At 43.1% G+C, this 18,992-nt stretch overlaps 1 protein-coding gene across 5 annotated transcripts in view; it reads left to right on the forward strand.

The window, feature by feature from the left end:
* BBS9 (Bardet-Biedl syndrome 9) overlaps positions 1-18,992 on the forward strand; it is a 347,201-nt gene that overhangs the window by 124,785 nt on the left and 203,424 nt on the right. For all 5 annotated transcript variants that reach the window (XM_032234710.1, XM_032234712.1, XM_032234713.1 and 2 more), the window contains 2 exons: positions 13,625-13,797; positions 14,465-14,617. In XM_032234710.1, coding sequence (XP_032090601.1) covers positions 13,625-13,797; positions 14,465-14,617 — 326 coding nt within the window. The remainder of the gene's footprint in view (positions 1-13,624; positions 13,798-14,464; positions 14,618-18,992) is intronic.

The raw sequence follows: 18,992 nt of genomic DNA on the forward strand, positions 1-18,992 counted from the left end.
AAGGAGAATGTGGGCTGTGCCAGGTTCCACTTAGGGGTCCCTGAAGAGGAGATGGTTTTTATTTCACTCACGTTTAGCCGTAGGAAATGGTCTGGAAGGCCCATTAGGGAAGGACTGCATGAGGGTGGCTGAAATCTCCATTCATCAGATCTTCTGGCCATCATCCAGTCGCCCATCGGAGTTTCCCTGGCAACCCCCTCTCCTTCTAGCAGGCATTCCTTAGAAGTCATAAATCTTGAGGCGTCATCTCGGAACTCCTTTCGCCGGGCTCCCAGCCGGGATTCCCTTTCCTTAGCCTGTGCAGCTTCAACTATTTCTTTAGAAGGCACATAGTGATTTTCGGCAAATATAAGCGATACGTTATCTTTGGCTACCTCAGCTGCATTTTTTTCTTCCTCCATCTTCACTGAATTTTCGTACTGCCCAGGGTTGGGTCAGAACTGGGATTCAATACTCCCTGACAGCTTCCCAGCTTGGGATGCTGATAACTTATCTTAAGGGAGAATTGGAATAATGTCAGCATTCCAAGTATCATGTAGAATTAAATCAGAGTCCAAGGCCAAACGATCCTTAAAGTTCCAATTTAATAAAGCAGACATTTTAGCATATCTGTGTTAATCCCAATTCTGGAAATGACATCAGAATTCCACTCAGTTAAAAGTTCATGATCTTGTCCCCACACCCACAATCCATCACATGGTCCAATCTCCTTCTTCCACGCTAGCACCTACGGCCAACTGCTTCCAGTCAGGTGCAAAGGTGCGGAGACAAAAGATGACCTTGAGCTTCTAGAAAGGAATTTTTTATTTTGAAAACAACACCAAAATTGCTTGAACATTTTCCTGTCAAAACCTATTTCCTTTCTATCCTATTTACATATTTACTATTATATTCTACAGTTATTCTAGTTGTTGCATCCTTTTGTCCTACTTACTGTATTTTTGGACTATAAGACACACTTTTTCCCCTCCACCTTCTGGCCACCTCCCTTTGGCCTCCATGTGTCGTGTTTTAGGCCTGTTCCAGGCTTCAGGGATTGCCACAGACCATTGCCCTCTCCGTGGCTTGCGTTTTTGGCCACTGCACCTCATGTTTTAAGCCTCTGAATGCTCTGTTTGAGACCTGTTGAAGGCTGCAGGGATCGCCAGGGCACATCACCACCGATCACTGCCTTCGCACATAATGTTTTTGGCTTCTGCACACCCCTCTTTGGCCTCTGCATGTCGCGTTTTCAGGTGGCGATCGGTGGCTATATGCTTTGGTGATCCCCGCAGCCTTGGATGGGTCTCAAATGGAGCATTTGGAGGCTGAAAATGTGAGGCCTGGAGGCCAAAATGACAATCTGGAACCTTGTGTGACCATTTCTGTGCTTCACCTGCTTTACTCACTGGAGTTCCCTGCGATGATCAGCTATGTTTTTCAAGCTGCGTTTCAGCCGCAAGGAGGCTTCTGGATCCATGCCTCTGCTGGTTGGTTAAGGCATCCCAGGAGGTAGTTTGTTGTTAGGGCCAAGCAGTGACTAATCTCTCTTCAGTCATACTTGTCTATGACTTTTGTTGGGCTCAGGAAGGGGATGGTGCAACCTTCTGGCTTTCCTGGACCTTTTAATGGCTTTCAATACCATCAATCATGATATTTCTCTGGACTGGCTTTGAGAGTTGGAAGTGGGAGGCACTGTGGTTCTCCTTCAGGCTCTGTGGCTGTGATGAGTCGGTATTGCTGGAAGGGGAGAGTCAAACCTAGTGCCTGCAATATGGAATGCCTCAGGGACCAAGCTTTTTGCCTCTCTTTTTAGCATTTACTATCAGTATACAATTAGTATTATCAGTATGCTCTTGATATTCAATTATATATTTCTACACCTAGCCAGACAGTGAACTTGGGGTGGTACTGATTATATGGAAGTTCTAAGGGTTCAGATGGGGAGGTGATGGCTTTGATTCAACCCGGCAAGACAGAGTGGCTTTGGGTTTGTGACTATATCTCCTGCTCCAGATGATATTTCATCTTTGAAGCTGGATAAAGTATTTGTAGCACTCCTCCAGGTTGGGTAAAATTTTGCAGGTCCTCCTAGATTCATGGCTTCTGCTCAAGGAGTAGGTGATAGCCATGAGTAAAGGGGCCTTTGCACAGACCTGTCTGCCAGTTGCCATCCGTTCCTAAATTGGGAGGCCTTGCTCACAGCGACTCATGCCTTGTAACTTCCCTTTTGAATTATTGCAACATGTTCTACCTGGGGTTGCTCTTGAAGACTACCTGGAATTTACAACTTATCCAAATGCAGTGGCATGCACATAGTGATGGTTATCCTTAGGTTTATCCATATAACACCTCTGTTGTATGAGTTTCACTGGCTTCTAGTTTCTTTCCAGATGCAATTCAAGGTACTGATTATTACCTTTTAAGCCTGTATGACATGGAACCAGATTATTTGTATTTCCCTAAGGATTTATAGCCATTTTGCCAGATCAAATAGAATGGGTACTGTATTTTTTGGACTATAAAATGCACCGGAGTATAAGACGCACCAAGATTTTGAAGAGGTAAATTTTAAAAAAGGGGTTTTGCTCTCCCTAGCCCCCAGGAGCACTCTGAAGGCCTCCCAAACCCTTTGCATGCCCCATTTGTTTGTGAAAAATGGGGCATGCAGAAAGTTTGGAAGGCCTTCAAAGTGCTACTGGGGGCAATGGGGGGGGGGCAAAAACACAACGTGTGGATTTAGGAAGCAAAAAACGGGCCTGTTTTTCGCAAAAATAGTGTGTGCAAAGGGTTTGGAAGGCCTCTAGAATGTTCCTGGGGGCTGGGGAGAGCAAAAATGAGCAAAAAATGAGCCCATTTTTCATAAAAAATGGAGGATGCAGAGGGTGTGGGAGGCCTGCAGAGTGTTCCTGGGGGCTGGGGAGGGCAAAAACAAGTTGAAAGTGGCCCGTTTTTTAAAAAAAATGGGGCGTGGAGGGAGTTTAGAAGGCCCGCAGAGTGCTCCTGGAGGCTTGGGAAAGCAAAAAAACCCCTATGTTTTTGTGTGCCCTTTTTCATTTATTTTTGCCCTCCCCAGCCCCCAGGAGCAGTCTACAGGCCTCCCAAACCCTCTGCGCATCCATTTTTGCAAAAAATGGGATGTGCAGGGTGGGGTTTTGGAAGGCCAAAAATGCTGTATTCAGTGTATAAGACGCACCCAGATTTTCACCTGCTTTTTTTGGGGGGGGAGGTGCGTCTTATACTTCAAAAAATACAGTATATTACTAGTCACTTCCCTTAAACATTGCCATCTTATAGAATCTAGAAGAGTGCCTTTTCCATGGCAGCCCAACCCAATGGAACATCCCTCACTCTGAGATTTGGCAGGGCCCCATCCTCCTAGCCTTCTGAAAAGCATTTAAGACCCAGGCATTGTGATTGAATGAGATTGACAAAATGGTTTGTTAGTAAACTTGTTAGTGAAAGTTTTAACAATGATGTATCAGGGTTCCAAATAGCATTCAAAATTAAATAAGAGTCCAAGGCAAAGTATTACTCAAAGTTCCAATTTATTAAGAGAGCCATTTTGGCACATCTGGGAAAACCTGACTCTGAAAGCTTCCTGGTTTTCCCCACATAGTTAAAAGTTCATGATCTTGCCTCCACACCCACAAGTCCATCACATGGTCCAATCTTCCACTGCCATCTAGCTCCGGTCAGGTGCAAAGGTGTAAGAGACACAGGAAGACCTTCGATTCTAGAAAGGGATTTTATTTTGGCTATATAGCATTTAACTCCGTACCATCCCCCACTCCCATTTTCCCACAATAGAAACAGCATAGTAGAATAATAGAAAGAGTGGCAGGCCAAAGATCCAAAAGGAATATAGCTATAGGACTGACAGGTGGCCTCTCCTCAGAAGAAAAGCATTTCCTGAAAAGAGAATAATGTAGAGGGTAACAAAAGCAGAACTAACAACCTCCCCCCAACCACAGGCTTATTGGGAAACTTATCATGGAATTGTTTTACTAATTTATCAGCTTTTACATTCCAACTTTTTACCCAAGTAGCTTCGGACAAAGGGTACCCCTTCCAATGTACTAAACATTGCAAACGACCTCGATACAACCTAGAGTCTAAACTTTTCTTCACTTCATAGTGTGTTTCTCCTTCTATCAATACTGGAGGAGGGGGAGGCTGGGTGGAAGGTCTTATGATGGACCCAATCACTGGCTTCAGTAAGCTGCAATGAAAGATTGGGTAAATTTTCCCTAGAATTCTGGGCAGACTGAGCTGAACCATAACTGAGTTAATTATTTTCACTATTGGGAACGGATCCAGAAATCTTGAGCCTAATTTCTTGTTAGGTATTTGTAACTTTATGTATTTGGTAGACAAGAAAACTTTATTCCCCACACAGAAGATGGTTGAAGCAAGTGGTGTTTATCAGCTTGTTTCTTGTACTCTTCTGCTGCTTCCGCCAGAGCTTTTTTCGTATTTTCCCACCCTTTTTTAAAAGCGTCCATCCATTTAATCAGAGACATGGAAGAGGGGAGTTCTCTGGGCAGTTCAGGCATGGGAACAAATTCCATGCCACTGGTAACTTGAAAAGGAGTTAATCCAGTACTGCTATGGACAGCGTTGTTGTACGCGACTTCGGCAAAAGGTAGCAAATCCGACCAGTTGTCTTGTTGGTAATCCACCTAACAACAGATGTAGTGTTCCACAATCGCATTGGCTTTTTCCGCTGCCCTGTTTGTGCTTGGATGAAAAGCCGAGCTAAGTCCTTGTGTGGACCCAATGGACCTCAGGAACTCTCTCCAGAACTTGGTGGTGAACTGAACTCTGTGGTCTGAGATGATCCTCCTGAGTATTCCGTGCAGTCAGTAAATGTATTTAACAAACAGTTTCGCTAGCTTCTTTGGAGATGGTAATCCTGAGCAAGCAATGAAATGAGCTTGCTTGGAAAATAAGTCAATGACTGTCCAAATTACTTTATTACAGCCGCTGTCTGGGAGCTCGACGATGAAGTCCATAGCGATCTCTTCCCATGGTCGGCTAAGGTTGGCCGCTCGCTGCAGCAATCCAGGGGGCTTGCCTGGCTGTATTTTCATGGTGGTGCAAGTGGCACAGCTTTTTACATAGTCTTTCACTTCAGCTTTCATTTTTGGCCACCAAAATTGACATCTGGTGAGGTGGAGCGTTTTTAGGAATCCAAAGTGGCCTCCTAATTTTGCATTGTGGGTTCACTGTAGTACTTCCAGTCTCAAGGTTGCAGGAACGTATAGTTTGGATCCTTTTCAGGCAAAGCCATCTCTCATTGTCAGGATGTCCTTGTTGTTGAGCCAGGGGTCTGCCGGCAGCACCAATTTCATTGCTGCAGTCAGCTTGTCTTGGCTTAGGGTAGGTGGTTGGTTAGTCTGGTCTTTCATGGTGACTTGGGCTGCCTTTTGGTCAGAAGGGGGAAGGATGGGGTGAACTACTTCTTCCCTTTTACTGTTGTATTGCGGTTTTCTTGATAAAGCCTCTGCCAGCAAGTTCTTCCCTGCAGGGATGTGCTTCAGTTTGAATTTAAACCTTCGGAAGTATTGTGCCTAGCGAACCTGCTTTGGGGTTTTTTATGATCAGTCCAGACCTCAAATGGCACATTCCCTCCTTTCAAGAAATGTCTCCAAGTGAATAGGGCCCACTTGACTGCATATGCTTCTTTCTCCCAAATGGTCCACCTCCTTTCAGTAGCGGTGAGTTTTTTGGAGACATAAGCGCATGGCAAGAGGTGTCCTTCTTTTTTGGTCTTTTGCAATAGCACTACCACTACAGCCATGTCACTGACATCTGTCTGGATTATGAATTGCTGTTTGGGGTTGGGGTGTTGCAGTATGGGCTCTTGGGCAAAGAGCCATTTTAATTTCTCAAATGCTTTTTGATAGTCCATTGTCCACCCAAGGGGTTGGTTTGCCTTTGGCTTTGTCAGGGAAGATCCAGTTTTTAACAGTTTAGTCAATGGAATGGCAACTTCTGCAAAAGCCATGATGAATAACCTATAGAAGTTGGCAAATCCAAGAAAGCTTTGTAGCTGTTTGCGAGTACTTGGAGGCTTCCAGTCTAACATAGCTTTCACTTTCCCTGGATCCATTTCTATCCCCTCGCTGGAGATGTGATAGCCAAGATAATCTAGTGAGGTTTTGTGCAATTCACACTTAGACAATTTTGCGTATAGCTTGGCGGCTATAAGTTTTTCTAGGACCTATTGCACCAGCTTCACATGCTCTTCTAGAGTCTCAGAGAACACAAGGATGTCATCAAGATAAATGAGCACCCCCTGGTAAAGGTGCCCATGTAGCACCTCATTTATTGTACTGCATGAAGACTACAGGGGGCCCTTTTAGCCCAAATGGCATAACTTTGAATTGGAAACTGCCAAGGGGGCAGTTAAAGATGATCTTCCATTCATCTCCCTCCTACATTACTACGTATGTAGTAATACGCCTCTCTCAAATTCAGTTTGGTGAACACTTTGCCTTTAGCTAAGTGGTTCAACATATCGTTCATGAGGGATGGGGGATAGGTATTCTTTACTCATAAGGCATTTATCCCACGGAAATCAATGCAGAGACGAACCCCACCTTCTTTCTTCTCTTTGAAGAGCACGGGTCCGCTACTTCTGACTTAGCTGGTTCAATAAAGCCCCACTTCAAATTGCTGTCAATGTACTTCCTTAATTCTACCATCTCTTTAGGAGTCATGAAGTACATTTTCAGCTTTGGTAGGGTAGCCCCAGGTATGAACTCTATCGCACAATCAGTGGGCCGATGAGAGGGGAGATAGTTACAATCTTTCTCACTGAAAACCCCTGCCAAGTCCCAGTACTCTTTTGGCACTTGCCATGTGCCTGTGAATTTTGTGTCTGTTGCAGGGATTGCAGGCTCTGGGCAGTCTGCTTTATTGGGTTTGATAGTCCCCGGGTGGCCCTCTGGTTTCATGGGTGGTAGCGGCCCAAAACTTATAATCAATTTCTGAAGTCAGTCTTCCCACTTTTTGGTAGGTGTTCACTTGTCCAGCCATTCAAGCCCCAAGATAATTGATTTGTGCATCTTTGGAGCTACAGTTAATCTGAGGAGTTCATAGTGGCGCCCTATCTGCAACTTTACCAAGTCAGTGATTAGTTTGGCTGGGCCCCTCCAATTAGCATTCAATCCATCTGCTCAAACCAAATAGGATTGGCTAGGGGTTTTGAGTCTATGCCTAGCTGCTCCATGATAGACATGAATCATCTTTGGAAGACGGAGCTCTTCCCCCTCTGAGCTTTCCAAGCTTTTTTCCCCTGCTGCTTTGTGAAGGGGGACAGAGCCCCACGCCTGATACTGGTTTTGTGCCAGCATGGGTGGGGGTGAGGAGAATGGCAGCTCAGCTGCTGTTCTCAGATCTTATGGTTCTCCCTGTTAGGGCACTGCAGCTGGGGTTGGAACTGGTTGAGAGTTCAGTCCTGGGGTTGTCCCGGGCCAGTTATCTGAAATGGTGCCATCTGCTGAGGAGGGACAGGATTCCATTGGTATTGCCCCCATCCATGGCCTGGGAAGAAAGCCCACCCAGGTGGTGCTTGATTCGCAGGCTGCAGCCCAAACATCAGTGGCTGGCTAGGTGGAGAAATTTCCCAGCCCCCTTGCTGCTGGCTGGCTGGATTTTTCCATCCTGGTTGAGGGCCCATCCACGCCCCAGGGAAGAGGGCTGCAGCCATTGGTCTTGCTCCAACAGCCAGGGGTGAGCCTGACCCGCTTGGCATTGTATGGAAGGAGCATAAATCTCCAATCCAGTGCTTTGCAGAGTCTCTACCAGGGAAGGCAAATGTGGGCTGGGCCGTGGTCCACCTGGGTGGTCTGGAGCTAAGGCAAGGGTTGATTTCACTCATGTTCAGCTGTTCAAATTGATCTGGGAAGCCAGTCAGAGGCTGCCTGGAATCCCCAATCATCAGATCGGCTGGTTGGTGTTTGCTTTGGTCTCCTCTAGTCGTGGGTCAAAGCTGCTCTCGCACCCCCTGTGGCTCCAACAGCAACTCCCTAGATGTAATAAATCCGGAGGCTTCATCTTGCAGAGCTAGTTCTGATTGCAAGGGAGGCCTAGGGGCCTACTCTTTGTGCCTGGCTCCCAAGTGGCATTCCCTCTCTACAGCGTTGGAAGGCACGTAGATGGTCTTGACATACATAGGTGATCCGTCATCTGCTGCTTTCCCCGTGGCTTTCTTCTCTTCCATCTTCACTGAGTTTTTGCACTGCCCAAGCTCGGGTCAGTGCTGGGACTCAGAACCCTGAACAGCACCCCAATTACCAGGGTAGCTGGTGAAGTCTTTTAATGGAGATTCGGCTTAATGTCCCAGCATTGACCCGAGCTTGGATAGTGCAAAAACTCAGTGAAGATGGAAGAGGAGAAGAAAGCCATGATTAAATGTTTGTGCTTTTAATAGATATATGCACGTATTAATGATACAATGATGTTGTTTTGACTATTGATTGGAAACTGCCCAGAATTTGATTGAAGATGAGTAAAGTTAAATAAGGTAAAAGAGTCCCTGCAGATTTTTCTTTGCTAGCCATTACTAAGTATAAGAGGCTATACTTTGTTTGAACTATAAATACATGTATTTCAATATACAGGTGAAACTCAAAAAATTAGAATATCATGCAAAAGTTCATTTATTTCAGTAATGCAACTTAAAAGGTTAAACTAATATATGAGATAGACTCATTACATACAAAGCAAGATATTTCAAGCCATGATTTGTCATAATTGTGAGAAGCAGAGAGACAGTGAATGGTGTGTGAACTGGGTGAGAATTTTTTTTTTGCTGAAACTTGACCCCCAAAAATCCAAATATATTTTAGAACGATTTGTCATAGCAGTGTGCAAGTATTTTGAAAAAAAAAATACCCTAGAATTTGAAAAGAGAAAATTTGTTTAAAAAAATAAATAGAAAATTGAACTCTCAAAGCAAGAAAACATGATACTAAGAAGGCATATTAAAATGCTGGAATTATGATCCCAAACTCTTTTTATTAATATGGTTCATTTACTGGATTTATAATTTAAAATAAGCACGATAATTAAATTGGACTTGTCAAAACAAAGGGGAGAGGCTGAAGAGGATTGAAGCAGAGAGCGCCATCTGCTGATGAAAGGGGAACTATGCATCCTGGGAATAAACATTTAAAGGACTGAAACCATTTATTGAATTATATGTATCTATCTTACAACTATTGGAGATTGGAACATCAAATCAGATTTTTTGTTTAGAGATCTCTGAATATTATCAGATATATAAAAGTGATTTGAGGAAGTGTGGATAATCCCCTGATGTATTTAAATTGATTTGATTGAACAATTAAAATTGTGACTTGATAGCTCTCTTTTTGAATCAACGAGTTTTGGACAATTGCAAAAAAGGAGATGTATTAAATAAAGACACAATGCAAGGCAAAAATGAGTGGAGATTTAAATGGAATGGAGGTAATGTTTCAAAGTATTAAGGACCTTATACAGGAATATGATGAGATGGTGCAAAAATTTGATCACTTAGACCAAAGACAGGAAAATATTATACAAGGGACAATGAGCAAAGACCAGGACAGAAGGGAAAGCAGAACTGAGAAACCAGGAAAAAGATGACAATAAGGAGGAGTTATTACCAAAATTAATAATGATTAAGGAATAAAGGAGGGGAAAACCAATTTAATAGATCTAAAAAAGAAATGGGAGGAGCAGAAAGATATTTGGGGAGAAAAGATAGGAGTTTGAACAGATGGCCTTAAAATTAGACAGTGGAAAAGGGGAGAGAGGGGAGAAAAAATTAGATCACAGAATCAGAATATAGACATTAATTGGAAAATGAGAGCTTGAATGATGTTATTATTAAATATGTATAAAATATGACATGGTGGCTCAGTGGCTAAGACACTGACCTTGTCGATCAGAAAGGTTGGTGGTTCGAATCCCTAGCACTGTGTAACAGAGTGAGCTCCCGTTACTTGTCCCACTTGAAAGCACGTACGAAATGCAAGTAGATGATTTCCATGCCCTTTCAGCATTTAGTCGTGCCAGCCACATGACCATGGAGACATCTTCAGACAGTGCTGGCTCTTCGGCTTTGAAACGGAGATGAGCACCGCCCTCGAGTCGGGAACAACTAGCACATGTATGCAAGGGAAACCTTTACCTTATAAAATATGATTAGCAGTGAAATGATAAAATTAAACAATGAATGATTAGGAAATGAAATATTTCATATTTTATACATTTTAATGTAAATGCATTAATAGTAGAATTATGCAAATTGGAGGATTAGAAAGAATATGAATAGATATACTTTAAATGCTCAAATGATTGTGATTGGTATTAGAAGTGTACATTGAGACATTGAATAATGGAAAGCCAAAACTTTAAAATAAATACATGTGAAGAGTCAAATAAGGGAAATATGAATAATAAAACAGCTAAAGATGAGAAATAGAAAAGAAACGTCTTTGAATATTATATCGACATGGCAGGGAAACGTTAAAATAGAGATAAAAATAAGAGGGGAAGGATAGTGTGTAAATATGTATGTATATGTATGTATGCGTGTGTGTATATACACATACATACATACATACATACATACATATTAGATGTTTTGTCAAAGCACCTGGTATGCTCCAAATATGGGAGGGAGCATACTGCTTCCCTTTTGCCTTTCAGCTCCACCCTAGGAGCCTTCCAGGCCAAAACCATTTTTGTTTTTTTTTTGTTTTTTTTTGCTGATCAATAAAATAAATTCAAATAAATAAATAAATAAAAATTCAATACAAAAATGGTTTCGGTATTAGGGCTGCGTTTGTCTTTGGGTAAGATGACCAGATTTTCAGATTGGTAAAGAGGGACACGTTTGACCGGGGGGGGGGGGGGGGCTTTATTAAAATTTTATATGGAGCAACAAAAATTTTCATACAACAAAAAAATAGTATTGTAATATTTTTTTTATTTCAACATAACTACAATTTACAAATATAAATAAACATACCGTATATACTCGAGTATAGGCCGACCCGAATATAAGCCGAGGCACCTAATTTTACCACAAAAAACTGGAAAAGTTATTGACTCGAGTATAAGCCTAGGGTGGGAAATGCAGCAGCTACCGGTAAATTTCAAAAATAAAAATAGATACCAATAATGTTTTTGAATATTTATTTCAAAGAAAAACAGTAAACTAGCGGTGTATTCAATGAAATACTTCACTCACCTCATGATGCTGATGTCCCGCTGTGATGATGATGTCCCGTGCAGCCGCGGGAGCGATGTCCCGCCTCCTATGACACACGGCACAGTGATTCCGATCATTGGATCACTGTACCAGAGGAGGTGGGACATCGCTATGTGGCTGCTTGCCATAACAAGGAGGAGGTGGGACATCGTTGCAGAGCGGCAGGAGGGGGAGGAAGGGGAATCGTAAGACAGCCCTGCATTACATTAGAAGGTGAGGAGGGGGGATGGTGCGGTGCGCGCTGCGCGGCAAACTGACACAGAGGGAGGGGAAACTCACAGGGGCACTGGGCCATTCACGAGTGTCACCCAGCGGCATGGCCCCGCCCCTTTTTCTCCTCCATTTCAGGCAAATTTTTCACTGACTCGAGTATAAGCCGAGGCGGCTTTTTTCAGCCCAAAAAGTGGGCTGAAAAACTAGGCTTATACTCGAGTATATACAGTAACTACAATTTACAAATATAAATAAACTGTTGCCAAATCTCAAAATTTTGATCACGTGACCATGAGGATGCTGCAACGTTCGCTAAGTGTGAAAATGGTTGCTAAGTGTGAAAAATGGTCATCAGTCACTTTTTTCAATGCCATTGTAACTTTGGTCACTATACCACCTTTCTTGCCACAGTTCTTAAGTGAATAACTGCAGCTGGTATTTTGTATTTTGGATAGAATCTTTTTTTAAATAGTCTAAGAAAATTTAAAAAAAGAATCCACACAGAATAAATTGAAGTAAAACATTTCAAACTATTCCACACAGAATAAATTGAAGTAAAACTATTTTTAAAAATTCTATGCACAATATATTTCAAAGTATTGTGCATAGAATTTTTAAAAATGGTTTCACTTCAATTTATTTTGGATAGAATCTTTTTTTAAATAGTTTAAGACAATTTAAAAAAAGAATCCACACAGAATAAAACTATTTAAAAAAAATCCTATGCACAATAAATAAAATATTATTTTAAAATACATTAAAAAAATAAAAGAAAAAAAAACCCAGCACACTTACCAGCAGGCAGGCATTCCAAATCAATCCAGAATGATGTAGATGTTAATACAAAGAACTGAGCAAATTAAAATGCTGAAATTAGTCAGGGAAATATTTTTCAAAGAAACTTTGCCACCATTTTTTCCACACGAGCCAACCTCCAACCTCCGTGCCCCTCCCCTCTGGAAAATCCAGGAAGGAACACTCGCAACTTCTCTAGCCAAGTATTTCCTGGAGCTCTATGGTACTGGGTCATCTTATAAAAGTAAGTAAAATGGGTGGGGGGGGGGTCCGTTTTCTTGCTTTAACGTTTTATCTTCAATGAAAGTACTGAGACATAGAGAGGGTTTAGACAGAGTGTCTTTTGTCTTGCCCCGGTTAGGATTTCTTAAGCAAATCCACTGGGCTTTCAACATGAAGCCAGAAAATCGGGACTTTTTAAAAACGCCCCGGGACATGGGACAAATTGTTATAAATCGTGACTCTCCTGCCAACATCGGGACATCTGTTCACCTTATCTTTGGGGGACTTGGAGGTGTGTGGCCAGGATGGGCATGGCCAGATAGGCATCACTCATGTCAGGGGCACCTGTGGTGGCCAAGTGCTAAGGCAGGACTTCTCTCAGACCCTCACTCCCTCTCATTACAATCTCCTTCCTTCCTTCCTTCCTTCCTTCTCTTTTTTCTTTTCTCTTCATTCTCATTTCTTCTTCCTTTCTCTTTTTTTTTTCTAGCTCTTTTCCCATCTTTCCTTTTTTCTTTTTCTTTCCTCTTTCCCTCTCTCCTCAAAAAGGAGAATCATTTCTCCTTTTGTTTTGTTTTGCTTTTTGCATTTAGCTTGTTTTGCTAGCATTGCATTATGGATGTGGACACGCACTTATGTAACCCCCACAGCTTCTCTCACTTTTGGTATGCCTCAACAAAAAAGTTACCCATCACTGGAATAGACTTTGTTTTGCCACTTTTCTGAGCTATTCCAGATTGTTGGTATAGTACTGCCACTTCCAATCAAGCCATTTGCACCATTTAGTTGGCCCTCTCAAACCTAGGAAGATCAGTACAAATTGATTATAAACAACAGTATATTTTAATGCTTATAGTTCAGCATCCAATTGAATTCAATAGCCCATTATTTCAAGTTTTCATGTTTTTAATTATAGCTATGAATTGAATACATTTTTATTAATACATTCATGTCCCAAAATTATTATAAATTAGAATTTCAGTGAAATATGAAGCAGTTGTGAGAAAAGGGTTATGCAGGTAAGGATAACAATTAAGATATTCAATATACAATATTTGTTGGATCGATAAAACACTGCTTTGATAATTTATACTACTTACAGCTGAAGTGCAAATAATTTTTGTTTTTTATTTTATTTTGAAGAGCGTTACAGAATTCAAAGTGATCAATTAGAAGACATTTGGCTAATTACAAAAGAACTCACTCTTCGTCTTGAGCAACACTTCAGGAGGCAAAATTGCAAAGATTTTGTATGTACTTTTTCTGGTCCAATCCCTTTACAAGACTATTTTGACATAATTGACCACCATTTTGAGGTATGCTAATAAATTCAGGTGACTTATGGCTATCAATGATTATGTTTTCTTCAGTTGTTATAATTACTTCTAATTTTTATTAGAATTATTTCAGACTTATTACAAATAATGCTGTGGTTTTCTAAGAATTTGCTACTTGTTTTTGTTTTCCTGTTGAAATGATCTTTGGGAGCAAGAATGCATACCAAAATACTTGATAAAATAACTTTTGAATTGCTAAATGGCAAATTAATTATAGAAAACTTTTTAATATTAAATACGTTTTTGGGAGTAAGTCCCAAATACGTTTGCTTACTTCTGAAAAAATAAGAACTTTTATGTGGTGAGTTTTAATATTTAGCTTTCTCTTTGTAAAGATATTGTACAATACTTTAAATATTTTAAAATGTAATGGTTATTCAAGGAAGACTAGAATGGTATCTTGTAATCTGCTACTGCTATGAAAACCATAACATTATTTTGTATTATGTCAACAATTATTTTTAGTTTCAGTGATAACTAGAATTCATTTAATCCGTTAATAGACTTCATGATGTGTGCATAATTTTAAGCTTTCATAATCACCATGTAAAAGCAATAATTGGATTTTTGCAGTAAATGTAGCACCATATATTTTGTGTTCTAGAATACCATTAATTCACTCTTTGAAAAACTTCTTTAATTATAGCTGCGTTTGAATGCTGTGAAATATGAGCAACTATTAGCTGAAAGAGCTATACAATTTAGAGCTATTGAACGGCGTTTACTGACAAGGTTTAAAGATAAAAGTCCAGCTCCACTTCAACATCTGGACACCTTGTTAGAAGGAACGTACAGACAGGTCAGTATAGTTAGCTTATAAACTTATTCATTTTTAATGTTTTACATCAAACACACAGACACAAATACACACACATATATGAAATGAAAAATGAAAAAACTTATTGGAAAAAAAATTCAATCTATTTCAACTTCTTGCAAGAAGTTTTTTTTTATGGTAGTCCCACAAACTTGTTTCCCTGCACACAATGATGAGAAACACAATGGAGCGGTAAATCAAGTACCGATAGGTAAAGAAACAGCAAAAGTAGTCTCTGGAACTATGGTAAAAAACAAACAAACAAGGCTGTTGCTGTCCTGGGGAGGGATGAGTGTTTGGCATGGGTGGCTTGGCTGAAGGGCCCTCAAGTCAGTTCGGGGGGGGGTGTGGGGCAGCTGTGCAGTAGTACAGTACCTTATCTCTCCCCCCTCTGCCTTGCTTCGTTTGTTCGTTCCTCACAACGTGCAGCTTCTCACAGTAGAGAATTGCAGGCAATTCTGGAAGATTGTGGGAAGTGTGTGCTTACGATACCGTAGAAGCAAAGAGCAGCCTCTCCCTTTAAATTTGTGTGTGAGAAAGAGAAACAGCAGAGGGGAGTATCAAGAATTTCAGGCAATGCTGTTTGAAAGGGTTTCCTCCAGTAGTGGGTTCCGGATCCTATTGCAGCGCGCGCATGCGTACTTACTGTCAGAGATGCTCTGTGATGCCTTCGTGACGCTCCAGCTGCTCGGTGGAGTATTGTGCAGGCGCCGTACACTGCATGCGTGTAAGCCCCAGAAACCTCAAATATCGATAGGGAGCGTGGGCAGGTGGGTGGGCACTCCGGAGCACTGTACCAAAATGGCAACTGGTAGGCACCAGTCCCGGCAGGCACTGGTATACCCGTATTGGGGCATACCGGTCGTAACCCACCACTGGTTTCCTTGCTGCCATTTTTCTTTCTGTCTCACACACAAACACAGACATTTAATGAAAAATGGTGGAGGGCAACCGGGTCAGGGGACTGAGACTCCCCCATCCTCCAGCTCGGTGCCTGCTTAGGGTGACGTCTCAAGGCCCGGCTTCTCCGTGGGCGATCCCCAAACCTGGTCTCCAGCTCGGCATTTTATGCACACTCAGCCGGCCGGGTAGCCCCCAAATCTCTACTGAGCAAACACATGGGGCGCGTTGAAGTGCGGCTACATTGCCTAAGGTTTGACAAACCAGCATAGCCTCTTGGAGCAGGACCATACAAGGTTTGTTGTTGCATTGCGACATTCCACCTCCCAGTGCTACTCTCTGCCATAGCTTCAGAACAAACTTCCTCCTTCCCTCCGTGGGAAAATTTCTCCCCCTTTCCTACTGATTGTTCTTTATTTGGGATCGCAGGACAGACACACATCCCCAAAATGCTCCATTTGAAGGCCTCAGCCTTGCAATCCTGGGATGTGGGGCCTCCATGGGTATACCGATATATTGAATGTCACGTCTTGCTCCAGTGAGAGGGATGCAGGGGGCTCTGGGGCCATGGAAGATGGGGTTTTGGGGTGCAAAGGAGGAAAGGGTGATTTCCCTCCTCCATTCTGTTGCAGAGCTGCCATGAAGCCCGTGCAGGGCAGCGCAACTGCTGACAAATGGGGCCCTGCCAAGCCGGTGGCTGGGGAGATGCTCCAGAGATCTGAGCTGAGTTGCCTGGCCCTCGCTGGCTCAGCTGATCCTCGGGCTGTAATTGCCGAGCTTCCATGAGATGACCAGGAAAGGGACGGGCTGCCTCGTGTACTGGGCCACGCCCACTCGTTCACTAGGTCTTATTTTGGGGGGAGGTCTTGGGAACTGTAAGTGCCTCCACATGTGTACTGGACCCGTGCCCTTCCTGGCTGGTCGCTAACAGCAGGGAGGTGACACGGGGCTGGATCCAGGCGGTTGTTACCGCCTCCCTTCGGGAGGGGTTCTTTCCCCCCGCTCTAAAGGCGGCAGTGGTGAGACCCCTTCTGAAGAAGCCATCTTTGGATCCAGCCATCTTAAACAACTATCATCCAGTCTCCAACCTCCCCTTTGTGGGAAAGGTTGTTGAGAAGGTGGTAGCCTTTCAGCTCCGGCGGTCCTTGGAGGAAACCGATTATCTGGATCCCTTCCAGTCGGGATTTAGGCCTGGCTACAGCACGGAAACCGCTTTGGTCGCATTGATCGATGATCTCTGGAGAGCCAGGGATGGAGGTTATGCCTCCGTCCTAGTGCTCCTTGACCTCTCACTGGCTTTCGATACCATCGACCATGGTATCCTTCTGCGACGACTGCGGGAGGTGGGGGTGGGAGGCACTGTCCTACAGTGGTTCTCCTCTTACCTCTCGGACAGGTCGCAGTCGGTGTTGGTCGGAGGGCAGAGATCGACCCCTAGGCCCCTGAATTATGGGGTGCCGGAGGGTTCGGTCCTGTCCCCCCTCCTGTTTAATATCTACATGAAGCCGCTGGGTGAGATCATTCGACGGCACGGGATAAAATACCATCAGTACGCGGACGATACGCAGCTGTATCTGTCCGCCCTGTGCCAACTCAGTGAAGCGGTTGACGTGATGTGCCAGGGCCTCGAGGCTGTTAGGGACTGGATGGGGGTTAACAAGCTTGTTCTCAATCCAGATAAGACCGAGTGGCTGGTGTGTTTCCCTCCTACTAATTGGCCAAGTGTTCCATCTCTCAGGCTGGGGGGTCAAACAGTATGCCCCTCAGACAGGGTTCGCAATTTGGGAGTCCTCCTGGACCCACAGCTGACTTTTGAACATCACTTGTCAGCTGTGACCAGGGGGGCATTTGCCCAGGTTCGCCTGGTGCACCAGTTGCGTCCCTACCTGAACCGGGAGGCCCTCACAACAGTCACTCGCGCCCTTGTGACCTCTAGACTGGACCACTGCAACGTGCTCTACATAGGGCAGCCCTTGAAGAGCATTTGGCGACTCCAGCTTGTCCAGAATTCAGCCGCGTGAGCGATTGTGGGTGCACCTCGGTTCACCACGTAGCACCTATCCTCCGCGAGGTGCACTGGCTGCCTATTGGTCTCCGGATACGCTTCAAGGCGCTAGTCGCCACTTATAAAGCCCTTCATGGTATTGGACCTGGGTACTTGAGAGACCGCCTGCTGCCAATTACCTCCACTAGACCGATTAGATCCCACAGATTAGGCCTCTTCCGAATTCCATCCGCCGGCCAGTGTCGACTGGCGACTACCCGGAGGAGAGCCTTCTCTGTGGCTGCTCCGACCCTCTGGAACGAACTCCCCGTGGAGATTCGAACCCTCACCACCCTCCAGGCCTTCCGCAAAGCCCTTAAAACCTGGCTGTTCTGACAGGCCTGGGGCTAAAGAACCGTTGCCCCCGTCTCAAATGTTATGACTGCTGTGTGTTTTAAACCATGTATTGTTTTGTGTCGTTTTTAATTTTGTCTGTATCCCCCCTTCCCTGGTTTGAGTTGTGAGCCGCCCTGAGTCCCCTTCAGGGGAAAAGGGCGGCATATCAATAAAATCAACATTTAACATTCAACATTCTTATTTTTGGGGAAACTCAGTATATGTGTGACACACACACACACACACACACACACACACACACACACACACAGACACTCTTCCTTGTTGTTTATCATGAAACAGTAATTTGTTTAAATTACTTTCCAGACGATCTGCAATTATTTTGTTTCATCTTGTATATAGGATTGCTACTCAGAAGTCTCATAAACTTTGACAATGCATCATTCTTTTCAAGCTGGAATACTGATGAGAAAATATTTTATTGTTCAGGACTTGTGTAAACATTTATGTATACTGTAAACTGATGGAATAGTTTAACTGCTGTAACATTTACAACAAAATAATCTGAGAGAACCAGTCTCCTTTTACAAATGTGTTTGCACCCTGGGTGTTTCAAAGGATACAGCTAAAGTAATTAAAAGAAAACTGGCTGGTATTCTTTTGCAATAGGTATATTTCAATTTTGTATCTCAACCATGAATTACTTTAAAAAAGAGTCCCATCGGCAGACTGTAGAGCCATCTGATCTTTCACAGAACATTCTTAGAGCTGTCTAAGAAATCCACAGTAAGGTCATAAAGGTAGCAACCATGATTCAACAGCATAACCCTTTTATAAAGGAGGCTCTATAAGTCAGAGTGATTGATGAGTTTGTCATGCATATATCTAGTCCATGCATATATCTAAAACAGACACAAGGAACCTTTTTGTGATCAAGGGTATACTACATTTTTATGAAATGTCTGCTGGTTGGCTATTCACTATAGTTTTTTTCAGAGATCCCAATTTTAAGAAGTCAGTGTGGATGCTTCTATACTTCATTGTCATATTCACAATTCAAATAAATCTAATAAGCAATCACTTTTGTGGCTATCTAAGGAGAGCTGAATACTAATT

This window comes from Thamnophis elegans, chromosome Z (assembly GCF_009769535.1).
Source record: "Thamnophis elegans isolate rThaEle1 chromosome Z, rThaEle1.pri, whole genome shotgun sequence".
Taxonomy (NCBI): Eukaryota; Metazoa; Chordata; class Lepidosauria; order Squamata; family Colubridae; genus Thamnophis; species Thamnophis elegans.